General features: G+C 34.0%; 1 protein-coding gene across 3 annotated transcripts in view; it reads left to right on the top strand.

The window, feature by feature from the left end:
* Nucleotides 1-20,290, top strand: part of LOC132701093 (semaphorin-2A) — an 836,804-nt gene that overhangs the window by 609,210 nt on the left and 207,304 nt on the right. For all 3 annotated transcript variants that reach the window (XM_060668770.1, XM_060668769.1, XM_060668772.1), the window contains one exon: nt 19,555-19,642. In XM_060668770.1, the coding sequence (XP_060524753.1) occupies nt 19,555-19,642 (88 nt within the window). The remainder of the gene's footprint in view (nt 1-19,554; nt 19,643-20,290) is intronic.

Raw genomic sequence — 20,290 nt, 5'->3', positions numbered from 1 at the left:
TGTCGTTTTCCCATAAATGTATGGTCAGGTATTTAAAATGTATTATTTAGGTATAATCATTTCCTTCATCATCATTTCAGGTCAGCTTCTATTTGAGTTACACTCTTTACTGAATATGTTTATCTTTATCTAACTATGAACTGTTTTACGAAACTTTGCTTGTGAATGGTTGTAAATCAAAGAACAATTCTAATTTATTAAATCTGTTTTAATGGAACCGTCTAAAAAATAAATTTAAAATTTGATTGAGACCGCTTCAAAACCTCAATAAAAAACTTCAATAATTTCAACCTGACTAAAATTTAAGTTTGCAGGGAAATTGTTATTTCATAGTAGCTAGAGTGTGTGAGGCTCGATTTTCAGTTAACAAAAAATGGATATCTAGTACCGCTTCAATGTTATAGGGTGTTATTTGAAAATGTGAATTTAAAAAAATTTAATGAAAAATTGTGTTTTTCTATGAAAAAGTTTCCAAAGAATTTTTTTGAGAATTGAATGGTTTAAATTAAATCTCCTTTAGAGAGCAGTTTTCCTTTAAAAGTGTCCAATTCGCTGTGAAGGTAAATAGCAGGATGTGATTGGGTTTTCAAACAGTTTTTTACAGATATTTAGTAGTTCTTTAAGAATATGAATAAGTGGGTTTCCCAGTTTTAAAGTAGGACGCTTTTTACGTTAAGGGCAAATGAAGAAAGGCGAATTGATGTGTGGTTATTTTTGAAATATGCCGGTTGGAAAAAAAACATATGTATAAATTTTTTTCGTTTTTACATAACTCGCGCAATTTTTACCATTTTTGACCGTAATTATTTCTGTTCCATTTCCTTAGCAATAAATTAATTAATAATTCTTTATTATGCCTCTTATTATATATTATTGTATGCCATTAAGTGGGTATATTTCTGAAATTAATTAAAATTAAATTAAGAAAATTAAAAAATTAAAGTTAACACCGGAATAATTCGGAGCTTAATAAATAAACTCGTTAAAGTCTGCCCGGTTCAAGTTCGCTGTGACGTGGAAATGGGATAAAATAAGCCCCCTTCCCCCTCATAAAAAATCGATAGCACGGGCCTCTCCCGACTAGCTCTTCTTTCCCCCTGTTTAATATAGAAATCTGGTGGAAATTTAATGCTCGCATTATTTCTCCAGGAGTGAAACATTCGTTTTAATAAAAAGCAAGTCGAGCGTGTGCCCTCCTGCCCGCCAAAAAGAACAAACTAAATAGTAAATTGTGTGCGTCGAGCGACGAGGAAACTGTAACGGGAATCACCGACTCCGCGCTCTCTCTTTAAATTATGTAAATTGCAAGGGAACAGTTTTGTACCCGACAATAGAAGTTGAAAGACGAAGGTCGGATTGGAGCGTCACTTTCTTCAATAGATCCGATTTACATTTGGATTTTCTCGTGGTTTATTTTTTACGTTCTGTCAGCTTTTCAACGTACACTGCAACCGATTTTTGTAAGGGTGTTTCCTAAAGGAAAAAGACGCTATAGTAAACTTATAGACCTGTTTAATCCGAGGATTTTTTATATCAGGCGACCCGACACAAACTAGATCTGATCGGGATTATGTTTCTTAGTTAAAGAGAGTAAAAGACGAGTCAAATTTTCGAAAAGTTGGCCAAAAAGGCACTTTCAACTTTTTTTTTTAATCAAATTGGTTTTGTTGTATTCTTCATAATTTATCTAAGAGAATATATTTTGTACAATTCAGACGCAATTTTAAAAATTAATTAAAAATGCCTTTTTAGTTAGTTTGCAAAGTCCGATTATTGAGCTTCTCAACGTATTCCGGGTGTTTGTGCCGCTACTGTTTTAAATTTTAGTTTGTCCGTTACTTTTATTTATTTGGTTTAAGAAGACATATGCCATTTGTATTGAGAATGTGACAGGGGTAACATTTATTCTTTTTTTTCACATGTAATTAAAAAATCATTTATAATTACTTTTTACATTACTTCTGGATTCCTCCCCTGTCTGTTTTTGCTAAGTCGAACTTGCTGACGTTTCGCCAATTATCGTGTTGGCTTCTTCAGAGCTTGACTGAAACTGGCTTGTATTTTACTCTATACCTGCTTATATATTGTTTGAGGGGGCGGAGGTAAATGCAATATAGCAATGAGACCGAAAGCAACCTTACACTTGCCACTATGGTCTTTCCTTACATTCAAAATATCACTGACCACATATCAAAACTTCTAAAGAAGTATAACGCCAAAAGCAGATTGACCACTTGTCCAAAAATCTGTCAACATCTTCGGTCCGTCAAAGACAAAATTCCATTTGAGATGCCAGGAGTTTACAGCATTCCATGCATCCGAGACGGTGTTTATGCCCCTCATTTAGCTCCGCCCGCCTCAAGCAATATATAAACAGGTACAGATTAAAATACGAGCCAGTTTCAGTCAAGCCTAAAGAATAAAGACTATGTATAAAAAAAGAAAATAACTATAAAAGTAATAAATACTATTAGGTACCATTTCTATAATTCTCTACACGGTAATAGTATATTATGCAACAAGTGCGGCAAACGGCATTTGACTCATGAGTTTATTTGACACGAGCGGAGCGAGTTTTTAATAAACGGGTGAGTTAAAAAGTTTACCGAACGTGTTGCATATTATACTTTCTCTACGACCGTTAGTTTTTGGGTACGTTTTCGCAAAACAACACAAATACATTCATTGACATGACCGTCAGAATTGCCAAACGTCAAAATTCATAGCGTGGGAAATATCTCCGAAAATATCCGATTGCTCCCAAATCCGTGCGGTAAAATCCCGGAAATGTCCGAAATAGCTCAGATTCGTCTGAAGCAAAACTGACATGGTAAAGTGACGCTTCCCGCACGCTACATCGGTGGGTAATTCTGTATTTTCCAGACGGGAGTAGAAAAAACACATTTGCCGTTATGTAAATAATACATTTTAAATATCTTTAGATTGATATTTTTTGTCTTCGATGTTAACAAACCGATTTGACAAAATATTGTATAGGTTAAGATCTCTTTCGTTATGAGGACTTTTCCGAATTCGTAGTATAGGAACTATCAGATGCTTTGGGAAAATGGACCTAGGTGCATATATTATTGACTACATTTCAGTGCAACGCGGATTGTAACAAGTCGAACATAAAAGACAAACGAAATTGTAATTGGAAATGTAATTTAAAAAAAAATCCACAGGCTTTTTACAAAGCTTCTGACTACCTTCTGCGTTTTGCTTGTTGACTTATTCAATGCTTAACTGAAACGTTACAGTTTTAGACTTTTTTCGATGGGTTTTGATGTTTCAGCCTTATCAGATTAGCTAGCCGACTTTACACCATAGCTGTAAATATCGGAATGTTAGTTATAAACCTCCGATAGAGACAGGGATGGTATGGTAATAATTTTAATTTTATTAAAAAAATGATTTGCAGTGATCATGATGAGCAGCGTCTTCCGTGACACGAATCCCTCTTTTCAGCAAAATGCCTCAATGAACTGCTCGAATTGCCCCACAAACTAACAAAGTTAAAACTGTTTCATCATTCTAGCTGATGATAATTTGCCTCTTAAAAACTTAACGTCAGGGTATCGTCAATAGTAAATCAAGCTTCGAAATTCGCGCATTGTCAGTAATCACTTAAATCGCTATTCCTTTTTTCATATTTTCATTTTCACGTAACAATTCAATTAAAAATATCAAGTTCTAATCTTAGTTGTTTCCTTTAGCTTACTTCCTCAGAAACATTTGAGGTTTTTTGAAAACCTTACAGAAAATTTTCAGCGTGTCAATGCAGCCAAGATGCTCTAATAAAATAAACTCGAAAATGCCGACCTAGAGCAGGTTTTAAGTAAATCTTGAAAAATGCCAAATTATTTTCACCTAAGAACGTTAAAGCTCATATATTTTTATTACAAAAACATCTCTGCGATAATTTTGAAACTATGGTTTAGTCAATATTAAAACTGCCGCTCGGCATTCGGCTATCACTCAAAATTAAAATTAGTAATACAAATAATAATTGTACATACAAACATACAAGTACATACAAATTAGTTATTCATTACTTATTGTTATTATTATATTCACATTCGCTAAAAAATGTGTAATGCTGAATACGTGCGATAAAAAAACAGATTTTTAAATTTATAAATAATTTTGATACTTGCATCTGTAATTTCATTTTTTTTGGAAATCATTTGTGGAAACTTTGGTAAATCGCAAAAAAATATTATTCCTTGTTCCGTCTGTTTGGGAAAAATATTGTGGTATGTTTTTCTGATAGCTGCCGGTTTGTTTTGCATCTGTTTGTGTATTCAGCATGACATTCATCTTCTAAGTTTGATGGAATAGATTTTGAGATGGATGGCCCTTGGTCCTCCGGCAAATGTCCTGCTGAACCGTCCTCTTTTGGGACTAATCTGATAGTCACTGCAATTCTGTATTGGGTTTTAATTTTCCTCTTAAAGTGACCACTTCTTTTTATCTTTGACTAGCTGTCGAGCAGTTCATTCCTTATCACCATTATTTAATATTTTTAAATTAAATAATAACAAATATATATAATCCTACGCACGGGGTGTAATAAGCTAATAAATCTTCTCTCAACAAGCATTAAAAGATGACATGTAAATTTTACCTATTTAGTTATTATAGGGTGGTCCGGAGTCAATTCAATTTATGACAAGACTTTAAAGTATTCTTCCATAAATATGTCTAAGTATCTAACAAGTCTTTGCAGAATATTTGGTCTGGATAAATGCTATGTTCTCTAAGATAGCTCGACCTTTTAGAGCATTTTTACAAGAACTCAATAAATGTATTATAAGAATCTAGGATAAGATTTTTAAGAAAAAATGTATTTATGACTTTACACTTATAGACATTTTCAAATCTATTCTATATAGATTAAAGTTGTTTTAAGACAACTAAAATAAATGCAAACGATCATAAAATTTTGATAAAACGTATTTAAAACTATTTTGACTTCAAAATGTTTCTGAGGTCCATCGTAAAATGTTAATAAATTTTATAAGTGAGTCATTTTGATTCATCGGATTGCACAAAATAAGTTCTTAGATGTACGTTTTTAAGTCTTAATTTAATTGCAATTTTTTTTTAAACTTGCCATTATCATCAGACAACGAACGAATTTCTTCTACCAATGGAGAATACACATATACTCGATCAATAGATAGCCGTGTCGGGGGACAGTGTATAATCCAAAATTCTGAACAGGTGTGTGCATAAGCGGCGCGGCCAGACACTAAGTATGACAAATTAACGTGTACCCTAACGGGTTTTCGAGGGTAGGTGGGATGACATTCAAAAGGGTGGGGTGAGACGCAAGTTGCGGTTTTAATTAAGTCGAAATTTGGATTCCAGATTATCTCTAGGGGCGTTAGATTAGAAATGAACATATTTAACTTACGAATTCCATTAAAGAGTTCGAACTTTTCCGTTATCTCTAGATTGAGCCGGGTTGGGGCGCGAACTTTGGACGGAAGCCTGCTGTTTTTTCCGTGTCTTGGAATTAACAAACTTAAGGGTTGTTTGTTCCGTCAATTATTATTTGTCGTTGTTTAGTAGATATCGGCACGGGCAAATTGTACACCGCGATCCACTATACGATGTGGAAACTCATAGGAGATACGAAAAAAAGTTTCGTACAAAAGTTTCTTGGACTCTCCTGAAGATTTAAGGAATTATAATTTTGTTCATACACGGTGTCCCAAAAGTGTCCCGGCATCAACGTTGTTATTATAAATGAAACACCCTATATATTTCGACATTTTTGGAATCCTTGGTTAAAATAAAGGTCACCTTTTTAAGAAATTCCTATTCAAATTTTGCATAGTTTAGGCAGAAATGGAGGTTATGTGTTTTTTTTTTTCATATTTTGATTACCCCTTTTAAAATTGTGTTGTGACGCTACTGATCCAAGTTTGCAACGAAAATTTAACCACAGACTGAGGAGATGATGCACTACTTAATTAGTTTGACAGATGCGCTTCGGCTGCTACAATGTGCCAAATAGGTGGTGCCGTTTTGGAGAATTCAATTAACAAAATCTCAAGATTTTCAAATGGAACACCCCGTATTTTTATTCAGATATCAGTTCTAGGGCAAAAATAACGTAAGTTTGTAATTTTATCTTATATGTAAATTTCAGTTAATTTTTGAGATATTCGAGGTTTAAATAAAATAACACCCGTATAAATTCTTGTTGAATTTAAAGCTGCCCACATTAGATCCCTTGTTGGCAATATTAGGTATTTTTTAAATATGAAAGACATGATCCTACTTCTTTAAAAGATATAATACTCCAAATATACGAATAAAAACTATTGCTAACAATAAAGGATGTCCATTAATACGTAGAAATTTTGAAAAAAATCGCCTCTATACCACACACTTTAACAGAGTAAATGAAACTTCAGAATTCATATTTAAAGAAACATTTAATTGTCTAGCTTGATTGAAAATACCAAATAACAAAAATAAATAATTAAAGATTATGGGCTAACTAAACAAGGTAACAAATTTCAATAAATAAATCTATAAGTAAACTAAAAGAGTTCGTTAATGCGGTCCATAAAGTTTAGTTAAAAATGTTCCTCTTAAAATGCTCGTTTCATTTGGGATCAAAACAACAAAGAAATATCAAAATATTTATAAATGTAGTATGACATAACAATCTTTTTTTGACGCATTAAGATATAAACAAGTTTTGACATTTCTGTTTGCTTTTATTGTTTTTCAGAGTTGTCAAGTTTTTTGTTAATATAGATTTTATTTGTATTTTTGTAAGTTTTTTTGCTTACAATGCTGCAATATTCTGCTCAGGAAAGGCTAAAATTTTATAAATGCTACCTGACCAATGGTAAAAGTACGGCCTTAGGATTAAGGGAGTATCAAAGTTTTTTTTGTACGAAACTTAGGTTTCCAGATCGTCCAATGTATCGTTTTATTTGGCACACAGTGTACAAATTGATACGTGTTCTAAACTCTTTACAAACTTCATAAATATAGGCGGTGTTTTATAATTGAACGTCAGCATGTAATAGAATAATTTTCGGAGTTCATTTTAAGAAGAAAATGATATGAACATGTGCACCGAAAGGCTGCACTGTGAAGTTAAAAGATTTAGTTTCATTTTATTTACACCAGTGCTGTTCGTGAAGAATCTATTTAATAAGTTAAACACCCAAGAACCGTCAAAAGTTTTAAGCAACATTGACAGCTTCATGTGTCTAAATAATAACAATTGTCGAAAAGGAATTTTAGTGCATTCTCAAGGTTTTTATTAATTAAATTTTGTATTATTTTAGAATGCACGTGACTATTCTCTTAATTATTTTGGATATAAAGCAATTGAGGGCAACGACGACTTGGACTTTGAACGCCGTTGTTTGGTACCCACCTATTTCGCCGTACAACTTTCCGCGATTCTAAATTAAGATTATATCGCAATCGTTATAAAAGTTATCTTTGCGTAAAATATCGCGCCATTTTATACCGTTTCCCGTCGTTAAATTTTATTGGCTTAAAATATAAAATCCAATTATCCAAATCTCGCGCAGTAAGATCGTTTTAAATATCCCACGTCCCATCTGCCAATGTAAACCCTAAAATGGTGCATAAAACAGCATTATTGCAAAATTGGAGCACCTGCTACCCGTGGAGGACGCGAATAGTCGCAGCTAATCCGTTCTCCCCGCATGCTGGTAGTACACGTAGGTACATATGGTGTATATTCCTTGAGACCTCTTTGTGTAGACGTTTCGATATGGCATATGGCATGACTTAGAAAATAATACATTTACTATTTACATTATCTGACTGTATATTTTAATTTTCATAATTAATTCAAACTCGACCGTCAAACAAATAATTTTAACTGAAACGGATAACTCTTACACTTATTGTTTGGAAATTTTATGGTTATTCAAGGCAAATAAATGTTAAGCATTAAACCCTCAATAGTATGCTGTTTTACATTCAAAATGTTAGTAGTCGGTTCCTTAACGATTGTTAAGGTTTTGCAGGTTAGTTAGAGATATACATTTATATTATACTCGTTCCAAAATTAACTTTTATCAAATAACGCATTAGTCTCGATAACCCTTTTTATAAGGGAATAATGGATTATCTGAAAGTATTAAAATACCCTATTGTACATTTATAATGTGTGGTGTGCTCAAAAAGTAAGGTGACTTTTAAGTTTTATTAAAAAGTCTTTATTTATTTATCAAAATTACTGTTGTCTCTTTCAAAATAATCCTCTCAGATATAATACACTTTTTTTCCAATCCTCGAAGCACTTTCTGGTATAGCCTTGAGTTCTTCCAGCGATTCAGTCATTCCAAACCTCCTTCCTTTCATAGGTTTCTTGGGTTGTGGGAACAAGAAAAAGTCGCAGGGGCCATATCTGGTGAATATGGTTGCTGAAACGAACCAAAAAGTTAGACGCAAAAGTTGGATGCAAAATCCACGAATTGTTTTCCCACAATTCCGGACGTTTTCTTGGTATTTCTTCTCGCAAACGGCGCATAACTTCTCGACCATCTTGGAACAGCTTGTCCAACTTATAAATATTTTTTTTTTGCTCAAAGTAGATTCACCACATGCCACTGTCAACATTTTTTTGTGTTTTGCAGCACTCTTTTCCATTTTTTAAACAAAATTTTAAACTTACAAACTGGCTAGAACTGTGAACATATGTTAGGGACATGTGTACCAACATAAAAGTCACCTTACTTTTTGAGCACTCCTCGTATATATCTGTTCTGTTTTGTTGTTTGCTGTTATTCTTATATTTAGTTCGTTATATTGGAATCTGTTAGGGAAACAATGTATCTCTGGGTAGTCGTCAAGAAGAAGGGATAAAGTTTCATAAAAGACAATTGAAATGATGTCGAAGACAAAATTCGACATGATTTTTTACCCACCATTATATTTTCGAACACCTATACTTTGTACAATGTGTTTTACCCACCATTATATTTTCGATTATATTTTCGAACACCTATATTTTGTACAATGGTGTTGTTAGAGTTGTCATTTGTATTGCGTGGTATATCAATAATTTTTGACTAATCTGATTCTTAATTTTTACACCTGTTAATATTCATTTATATTTGTAACTTCTACAAGTATGTTTGAACTGAACACACAGAGTTTCTCGCTGATATTTTCCCAAAAACGCTTTGAATTATTTTCAGAAAAACTGCAGCTTGTACTGTTCAAAACAAAATGGTATTGCAAAATTTGAGGTGCGCTTCTTCTTTATCTTTGTTTATCATCTCGTACAATATTAAAAATAGAATTTAAGAGCGACCACAGCCGAGAATTCACGAAGTATCGACTATGTGGTTAGCAACTGCTCAAGGCCAGGCTTCAGCATCGATTATGAATACCAGGCCTAGATTAATGGCACATTGAAATAAATCCTGGTCCAGTTTTAGAAATATGGGCCTCTGAACCAATCCGAAATACTAGCTACTTTGATGTTCACTTACTAAAATTAAGATAAGAAGTAAATAATATCCCGAATATTACTTTTTCGTGTTCTCCAAATCATCGCGGAAGCACAGACAGTTTTCCCACTCGGGTAAAAAAAAAGCAAAAGCAAAACCACTCTAACCAAAGTTAAGCGACGCCACATTTTAGTGAATCCAAACTTGTATACGTTTCTGGGAAAGCATTTTCCAGTTAATCCTCTGTCTATGCATCCGCGCGCGCCTCTCTCGTCGATAAGGACACGAGAACTTAATTTGAGATTTTGAATAATACATATGGCGCGCGAATTCGAAGGCGACGCGCCATTTTAATGAACAGTTTAGATTTCAGACTTTCCCGGCACTGAATTAAATTAGTAATTTGAAGAAAGTTAGGCTTAATTTAACACCTCAACGTAAAAGTGGGACGCTAGAAGCGACGGAAAGACAATAGTGGCGCGGGAAAGCTTTAAAACAATTATAAGACAGATCGAGTTGGCGAAACTTCTTATTGAAACTGAATATAAACACATAAACTCGAAACGAACTCCGCCCAAAGTTGACGTTAGAAAGTTTTAATAAACTACGAGGCACGAAGAAAAAGGCATGCATAAATTATAACCTGACGGAGGCAGTCTCGTCGTCGACGCCTATTTATAATTACATATTACTTTTGAATGGGCGCATAGTGCCAAGTTTAAGCAACTTTAGTGCTGAGAATATCGTCGTCCGTCTAGTGGCAGCGGCGACGGACAATTTCTTCACATAAATTCAATTGACTGCCGAAAAAGAACTCCTAGAAATTATCACTTATTTCTTTTTATAAATTTAATTTACATCTCCCGCCTTTTAACGTGGTTGCTTTAAAATTATTGAAATTTATCTCTTCACAGATGGACATTTAGCTAATGCTAAGCAATAAACCATGGTGAAATACGGGCGATGTTTCCAAAGTTCTGGAAATTAGAACTGCAGAACTGGTACAGGTGCCAGACAAGCCTTTGCAACTATCTAGTACAATATTATTCAGTCTGATTTCGATGTGCGACTGATATAAACCCGTTCTCATATCACTGCAAAGACAACATCAGAAACTATTCACCGTCTGCAAAATCTAAAAGTACTGATTGATTGTTGTAAATCCGGTCGAACATCACAGAAAACGGCCCACTCAGTGAGCGCCCAAGCAGGGCCGTAAATGAAAGCAGCATCACTGCCATGGAAGAATTCCTAAAAAAGGCCATGTGAATGACTATTTGTCAGATTAGTGTGGTCCTCCGGATAGGTATGGTCTGTTCATAGATATAACAAATTGACCAATTGCTTTTTAATGGGATTATCCAAGGGTGGTCATTAACTTACAATGCAATAAGATTATTACCTAAAGTTTCTAGTTATAACCAATGTTTATTTGACTCTCATTGAAAATGGTGCCAGCAAGCAAGCATCTTTAGAAGAAACGGCCACATTGACGAAAATTCCAACATCAACTGAATGGAAAATTGCGAATAATCCCATTTCAGCGAGGAAACAAAGAAACGATGCTGACATTTTCTCGAGTGTAGATGAAAGTGATCAAGATATAATACGGCGTAAAATTTACCAGTTATACGAGGAACAAAACGTGCCCACATTAGATATCTTAATTAGGAGGCTTGAAAAAGATGAAACCGGTGTTAAATGTGGCAGAACAGAACAGAAAATTGAACAAAAAAGGCAAATTTTAATGGAATCTTTTAGAATTCGGAAGTGGTGACTGGAACATCTAGGAAAAATTAGGATTTACAGAGAACAACAAAGGCCAATTATTTACTTGCATGAAACCTGTTCGACACTTATGATACCCCGGAAAAGGGTTCGGTTGAGTCAACTGATAAGTTAAAACAAACGCGCCATCAAAAAGAGGTAAAAGAATAACTATTTTACATGCTGGCTCTAAAGATGGTTGGATTCCAAATGCACTTTCTCTGTCCGAGAAAAATATTAAGGATTCTTCCTTGGATTACCATAAAGACACCACCGCTGATTTATTTGAAAGTTGGTTTAAAAACAAACTAGTTCCAAACATTCCTCCTAATAGCGTCATTGTTATGGACAATGCAAGTTATCACAGTAGACAGTTGACTAAAACCCTTCCTCATGTGACACAAAAGCAACAATCCAAAACTACATGTATAACACTGACATTTATTTTCACGAAAATTATACCGAAAAGCAATTAATTGAGGTTCTACAAAGCTTAAACCTACAAAAGGAATACGTCTGTGATAATTATGCAAAAAATAGGGCATACAATTTTAAGGCTTCCACCTTACCAGTGTATATTTAATCCCATTGAACATGTTTGCCACCAACTGAAATCTGCCATTCGTCGTAACAATGTTATAGAAACCGAAGTTTTTAACATCCCTCCACAAAGTTGGGCAAATTCTGTTAAACATATAGAAAAAGCAGAACAATCGTATATCCATATTGCTAATAATATAGAACAAATAATAATGAGAACAGGCGATGATAGCGATAGTGATACTGATAATTTTAAGCAATTTAAGTAGGTAATAAAAATAATTTTAAATTTTATTTAAGATTTAAACAGAAATACATGCATAAATAAATAAATATTGTTTAGTAAAAATTAAATAATTAAATTCTAAGCAAAGTACGGACCTGTTCGGCCATATTTCATTCTTACAGCTTGCCCGGGTCTTTCCTTGATTCGTATCAGTTAGTCACTTTCTTATATCTATGAACAGACTTTACACAAATTCCTAACATATTTCATGATTGTTTGGGTCTTAGGAAGGTTTCGGCGCTGGTGAAGAACTTTGATGAAACGTAGATTCCTTATTCCAATCCTGAAACCAAAAGTCAATTCAAACAATGGCGTAAACCTGAAGAAGGCCCTGTACTTGGACATTTAATGCTTACTGTAGTCTGGTATTGCGAAAGGAAAATTTATCTGGAATACATGAGGAAAGGTACTGCAATTAACGCATGGAAAAGACGACTTGCTCGAAGATTTGAAAAAACTCTCAGCGGGTGTTCGATTTGATAGCTTAACTGACGATAAACGTGCCACAAATCGGTGAATTGAGAAGACACCAGAACTTTGTAAACATCCTTCGCTTATATTCTAAAGTAGTGCTCTTCTATCTTTGTTCTACAGAACTTTATTTGTCAGCCAAAAACGTAACAAAATCACAATTTTTTGAATACCTTTTTCTTCAGTTGCTGTTTACTGTTTCTGTTATGCTCTAGCACCTATTGCAGAAGTCTGTGGATTTTTTTTAATGTTTAATGTTTAATGTTTCTGGGTACATTTTTGCAAAACAAAACGAACACACATACATACACGTTGACTTGACCGTCAGAATTGACAAACATCCGATTGCTTCCAAAACCCGTGGTAAAATGACACTTTCAGCACCCTAGATCGATGTACAATTGGGCATTTTACAGAAGGGAGTACAATAACATGCATACAGTGTGGAAATTTGTTAATGCGCTATGCTTCATGTAATTTTTGTTCCAAATTTTTAATATTATATTATTTATTAAACCAGTGTATGAAGAAATTTATAAGAGGCGAACCTTATAGAAAGGAAATTTTTCAAGAAGCTTATTAAGTCGAAGCTTTTAGAACCAAAGCTCTTTAAGCGGCACTTTTTGGAAACGAGACTTTTAGAGTAGGAGCTTGTAGCTTGTGGAAGTTCTACAAAGAGGTTAGAGTATCGGAGTTTTTATGAAATGGATGTTATGTATTATTAAAATTAGTTCGTTTTTCCTGAGGGGCCGTGTTACAATGTTAAGATATTATTAATCAAATTCCGAATTACCAGTTTTCATACTTGTCAAAGATCTGGATTTTAGATAATTTTGAATTTTTTGGTATAAAAAATCTATTTAAACAATAATAGAGTTCGATTTGTGCTTTTGTTCAAAAAATCCTTCATAAATAGTTATGTTTTATTAAATTCTTATGCAAAATTTGGCTTCTAAAGCACAAACTGCACAAATATTTTCGAAAAAATTCCCTTGTCGACCAAAACGAAATCATCAGAATTTCTTACCGATAAAATGTTTTGAACAAACATTTAGGTTCCAATAATTTCAATCCCGTATTCATCACCATATTCATCGAAAGAGCAAATTCCGGCAGTTCATTTGGTCGAAATTTACATACCTCCGATGGATGTGTAAATAAAACACTTTTGTCGGAATATCAATTCCGCGTCAGGTAAAATACTTTACGGACGGATAATGGAGGAATCGGGTTAAATTCAGTTTTCATGAATTTAAAAAAGGACCAAATTTCCGGCCGGCAAAAATGGCGTCTCGTGTTGCATGTAAATCACACCGCTGCGATAGCTCGGTGCAGTTAGCGAAAAATGCATACAGAGATTGAATTTTCGCCTGGGGTGTATATACGCGTACCCCCTACCTGCATGAGGACTCCGTCATAGGATATCGTAAACGCAAATCGTTTTTGCCTTTTACACCGCGCGTACAAGCAAAATAAACAAATATATGACAAACCAAAACTACCTTTGTTGCTTGAACCAAAGTGGCAGTCAATTACCCCATTAATAAAATAACATAACCTTTAAAAATACATGATAATTATGAAAAAAATCATTAAAGGTTTGTCTGAAACCCGCAAAATGTAAGTTTAGATGTGTTTAAAGTCTTCCAGCACGTAAACCGTCACCATTTTCGTAAACGCTTTAAAAACCTAACCCACCAATGTGAACCCCTTGGTTGGCAGTAAAAAAAAATGTTTTATACACGACTCTTTCATTTTCCGAGTTTTCATAACACCATAGGTTTCTTAGAATAATTTACAACTAACAATTTTTTCATATATAGTAATTTGCTAAAAATTTATGTTTTCTCTAACATTGGGTATTAATATCAACCATTATAGATAATAGAATGGTCCTACTACGATGAAAATTGATGCGCCGCAGGTGGCATAAGAAGGTTATGATTTTCCGCACATGTCTCTACATTTCCACATACGTAACTCGTTTTGCCAGAAAATTTAATTACCATATTTTGAAAAAAGAAAGCCTTAAAATTATTTTATTATATATTTATTATAAATTTAAAATTTAAAATATATTTTATTATAAATTTTTGCTTCATAACTTCCTGTCTTATCGGCATAGGCAGGTCTGTATATCTAGAAACTATATGATGTCAACATATTATTAATTTATTAAGAACCTCTTTTTTTGCAAAATCGATCATGATCCGTATGATCAAATTTATTGCCCTAATTGGTGGACCTTTATTAATCACACATACGTTTCAGCGTGTCCTTAGTTGCCTAACTGAGTGGATCTCAAGAACCAGCAGTTTAAAAGTAATTAATGTTCGCAGGTGAACAAGGAAAATAAAAGAAACTTTCATAAAAATATTCCATTCGAAATTGTTTCCCAATAAACCTGGAGGTTGTAAGTTCGAAGAAAAAGGTTTTTTTTTCTACATCCGTCTGTAAAGTACCTAATTACACATTGAGAAAGTAATTTACGTTTAACATGTACCACCCTGTATACGTATGGCGTTCATTTATTATGTATCCCTTTTCAATTTAAATATAGCAAGAGCGCTTACAAAGCTGCGAAGCGGTGAAGGCATTCATAAACTGTATTAACACAGTTGACATAAGACTAAACACCGCTTCTAGGGACAGGATAGGTATATAATACTTTTCCAACAAATATCCTGAACCCTATGTGTCAGTTTCAGACCACTGAAATGGAATTTTTTGTTTTTTTTTTGTACACGAAAAATGGGGGGAGGGCAAATGCAAATCTCTAAAGAAGAAGCTCCCACGTATAAGTTGCGAAACCGTTTTTCTCATGGAGGGCTAGTATAGTGGGTATAACTAACTCGACCCCATGAAGTGAAAAATGCGTCCGTGCCGGATATACGCCCTTGCGTCATGCGAATGAGGTAACTATTCGGTTAACCGCGCATAATTGTGGAATAACGCACCACGACAAATGGCTGTGACACGTGGCCACGTCGTTTGTATACACAGGCTTATATCCTCCGCTTTGGAAATTGGGGGTGACGTGGGCGCGATTTTGCTCTGTCTCGTTTTCAAGGGGGGCGGTTTCATCGGTAAACCACCTTGTTTTACCAATTAACAACATTTGCAACCATTGTTTGTGCCCAAACGAGCGTCGTCAATTTTATTTACGGGGGGCGTAACTTTTTAATGGCCCCGGCCGATCGTATAGCGATTTTATTGGCCCGTCTCTGTTATTTACGGTCATTTTGTAGCCAATAGAAAACATCGGCCCCGGCGACGAAATTACAAATCATATTCTATTAAAGTAAAGACCGGACGCTGTACCGGCGAAAACCCAATTAAACAGGTTAAATTTGCCGAGCATTACATTTACGAGTTTCTGTTTAATTATCCAATAAAATTTCAATGAGGCAGCCGAGAAAATTGACAATTCCCGCACAAAAGGGATCTGTATAATGTGCGATTCGGGTATATGGGATGGAATTTTTTATTACCTCGATCGCGTATTTTTTTGTCAGTCGATATTTATGTGCCCAAGAACAAAAAACGACCTTACCAATTACTACCAAAGTCTGAGTCGCCATAGCGTCAACCGGATAAAAATGACATTTAACAAATAAAATAAGTTTCTCAATTTGACTTGATATGGCAACCTCAACAGAAACGTTCAAGATTATTTTTAATTAACATTAAAATAAATTATAAGTTTTTTACATTTCACCGGTGTGTGTCCCAAACAAGCTCCAATGAGAAGTATATACTATGCACATAATCCATTGTTATCGTCCCCAAAAATTATGGAATCGGATTCCACTGATTTGATTTAGTCCTTTTAGTGTCTAGTGAGTGTTTTAAAGGTGTAATCGCTGCTGTTTTTTCCTGTTCACGCCGGATGGGCCCGGATGGTCAGCGGGGGAGACCGTTTTTTTGTTGTCGGTCAAAGTCCAATATTGGAAGCTGAGAATAAATGTTGGTAATAGCTTTTTTGTTAACTGTTGGTCTGCGACCAAGAGCAAAAATTCCTCGATGGACGCCGGTAATTGGCCATAGTAGTCATGCCCATCTGTTTGTAAGTAGCAAAAAGAAGAAGTAGAATATACTATGCACAATATGCAACTTAACAGTAGCTTACCTTTTTTGGTAGCGGTAGCTGTTAATAGTTGCATCAATTATACCGAATTGGCATCAACATTGTTACTTGTTTTATGCCTGAGTCTACCTGCTTTTCATCCTTAGACTGGTTCCAATTGCACTACAACAAAGGAAAAGAACCAAACATATCAAAAATATTTTGCTTCATTGACGGATGAAGCGGACGTTGATCTTCAAGAAAAAATGAATTTAATTAAAGAATTCACTGTGGCTATGTGTGGTATTAAAAATTAGAATAAAGTTAATGATATATTTGTAAGACAATTTTCTATAAAAGAAGGTAATAAAGGTTTTCTAAAAAAGTTAGAAGTTTTGACTCAAACACTATACCGCCCTGTTGGATGCCACTAAAACAAAAAAAATTACTCGATTCAACTGATCCTTATTGCGCAAAATTCAACCCTGAACATTGTGGTTGATTTCTAGATGGGCATTTAGAACCGAAGGGATTTGAGTGATACCAGGCGCCTTTACAAAATAGATGATGTTTTAGAGATAACAGAAAAAAAATTACTTTGAAAATAACACCGGCGATTCTGATCCTGAATAATTTTGTACTGATATTTGTGTGTATTATATTATAGATAATATTTAATAAACAATTTTTCATTTTTCTACTGGACATGGATTAATTTTTTTTTTGTAAGAATATGTTATTCTTTTATTAAATCTAAAACGTTTATCTTTACTACTTTTATCAATGCCAAGTTTTTTAAAAGCTAATTTATTACAATTTATTAAAAGATCATTTTATCTACTACAAAACACTGCTCTATAGCCAATTAATTATATCCTAGCATTGTATCCTGTTCTACTTCTAGAAGTAAGTACGTAGAGTCTTTCTTTGTCTTGGACTTCGCTTACTCCGAATTTTTTAATTTAAATGTCTTACGACCACCATGTATGACCAAATTTTTTAAACAACCTTATAATACATTATTTGTAATTAAATTACTTTTATTTTAAGACAAGTCGGGATTGGTTGACAAAAGAGTGCAATGATTAACATCAACTCACTTGTTTGGCCGCAGCTACCAAGTAATAGGGATAAAAAAGGGAAACCTACTGTGATGTTGCATATTGTGTATAGTATAGACTTTTCACTGGAGTTAGTTTCGTTTGGTAAACGCACATTTTTTTTAATTTTAATGAAAAATAATCTTGAACATTTTCGTTAATTGCCATGTGAAGTCATATTCAGAAACTTATTTTATTTGATAAAATGTTCTTTCTATCTGGTTGACTGGTGAAGGTTGATCTTAGTTCGGATCTCTACTATAATTTTTTATTAATTCGTAATATCTAGATCGGTAGCAGCTCCAATCCTATCCATTGTCTATTGTTACGCAACTGCAACGAAGTAATTGGTATATCATACTTAGAGAAAATATCCCATTTTCTATTTGTCTCTAATTTGTTCAATAGGACTGACCAAACAGCAATTTAGGTCCATTTTACTTATGGTACTCATTTATATGGAATACATGTAAGAATTCAAATTGGGAAATTTTTTTGGGGATCTAAATACTTTCAACCTGCTTTGTATGAATTTTAAAAATCAAACTTTTTCATTAACAAGAGAGACAGATTGCAACCATATAAGCAAGACTAATAATTACAATCTATTTACACATCCTTTGGATTCCTCCTGTTAAGCTCTGAAGAAGCCAAGAGAACGATTGCTGAAACGTCAGCACTTTCGATTCATCAGCAAGTGACGCAGGGGGAATCCAGAAGATGTGTAAATATTGTTACAGTGGGTGGTAGCCTGTTAAAGTTTTACAGATGCAAAACTTTATTAGTTTCTTGGGTTTCTCTTTCAAGTTATCCCAGAAAGTTGCATCAAAAATTTTTTCCAGGTCCATTTTTTGGACGATACTTAATTTTAATGCGTATTTTTATCCCTAATAGATTTTTGTGTTTTTTGTGTTTTTTTTTGAGCATATTGTATCTGTCTACTTTATGAAGAACTCTTCTTTGAGGTACCTAACATAACAAAGCGTGTGTACAATGGTGAAAGTTTCATTAACAATCAACAAACATATAATATCCGTTTAAGCATGGGTGAAATTTAAAAAGAGCGACAAGATTAATATTTATCCAACTCCCAAGCGATTCCGCCGGAACTTTTACAATTTAATAAACATCTGCAACAACGCAGCTAATTCGACGCAACCCCAAACTCCAATGAGAAACTTCTTCAAATCCGGTAGTTCATACAACTTCACGGCTCCACTAAACCCCAACTTGCTAAATGTAATTGCATTAATATTATATTTAGAATACGTGTGGGCTTATGAACGTGTAGATATTTTACTCCGAATTTGGAAAATAAATATTGAATCCGTAAAGTCTTCTTTGATAAAATTTTACAAAATTAATTATTGACGTTAATTTTGCGTACAGCCCATTAAGCAGCGGCAATTTCTTAAAATCGCGAGATTGAAAAAAAAATTAACGTTGCAACACCTTTGGCCAACTCGCGCTGAAGTTTTTAGCTTTTCTCCGTGCGCGAAGTAATTTTAAAACTTTTGCAGCAAAACTGTGAAAACTAAGAAATCTCCCGCTTCTCCTTTTTTCCCCCCAGAGAACTCGAATCGCTTTTTATCCAATTCCAAACAATATTTTTGTTCCGACAGTTTAATTAATTCCGTTGACTTAATATTTAGTCGGGGATAGAAAATGCGCTTTTGAATAGCAAAATTAAGTCGCACGAGAAACTTTTAATTTTTCGACCAATTAGAAACAAAAGGACGTGCAAGGATTTAATTATTCAACAAATAAAAACACATCGATGAGTTAAGAACAGTTGAGGGAAACATTTCAGAAATGTGAAAATTAGGGCTTAACTAACTAGTACGTTTTCATTTTCAGATCATGTACGAGAATTCTCCTGCGGCATGATGTACTACCGAACATTTCACTTAGATGTTAAACGAGACGCCCTCTACGTTGGTGCAATGTAAGTATCTTCCATTAAATTTCAAATAGTTGTTTTGTTTATCTACTAATGACCACATATTGCATACTAAAAACTAAAATAGTCAATGTGGTGTAATGAAAGTCATCTGATAATCCAATAATCTCACAGCTACGGATTGAAGTTATATTAAAAACTAGCTTTTTCCGAAAACAATGTGTGTACCGATAAGATTTTTGAGTGCTCCTTCCTCGTATTATTAGCGCAAAAGCGTCACCTACAACCCTATCACCTCGTATTATAGAGAGATGGAAATAATTTTGTAAAGATTATTTTGCTGGTATACTTAGCCCGGTAAGTGGCTTGGGTCTGTATATTTCTAAACTAGATGGGTACTATTTCATCTTACATCGATTTCTTGCCTCTAAAAGTCAGAAGTTTATGAACTTTACGTGTAGGTGATGTGCTCCAACAAACCTCTAAATTCTGTTATTTATTTCTAGCAAAATTAAATGAAAAAATAACATTTGAAGTAATTATTAGTTTTACAACTTTGACCTAATTCAGTAATTTACAAACGAAATGACTGTACCCCAGATTATTGACGTGGCACTATATTTTTTATAAATTTAAACCATGTAGCTACTGCTACTACTACGTTAAAAAGTGATGCGCCGCAGGTGGCTATGA

Source organism: Cylas formicarius, unplaced genomic scaffold (genome assembly GCF_029955315.1).
Source record: "Cylas formicarius isolate icCylForm1 unplaced genomic scaffold, icCylForm1.1 PGA_scaffold_4__25_contigs__length_36172078, whole genome shotgun sequence".
In the NCBI taxonomy this organism is placed as follows: Eukaryota; Metazoa; Arthropoda; class Insecta; order Coleoptera; family Brentidae; genus Cylas; species Cylas formicarius.
Note: the sequence above shows the minus strand (reverse complement) of the source record. Positions and strands in the feature narration are given on the sequence as shown.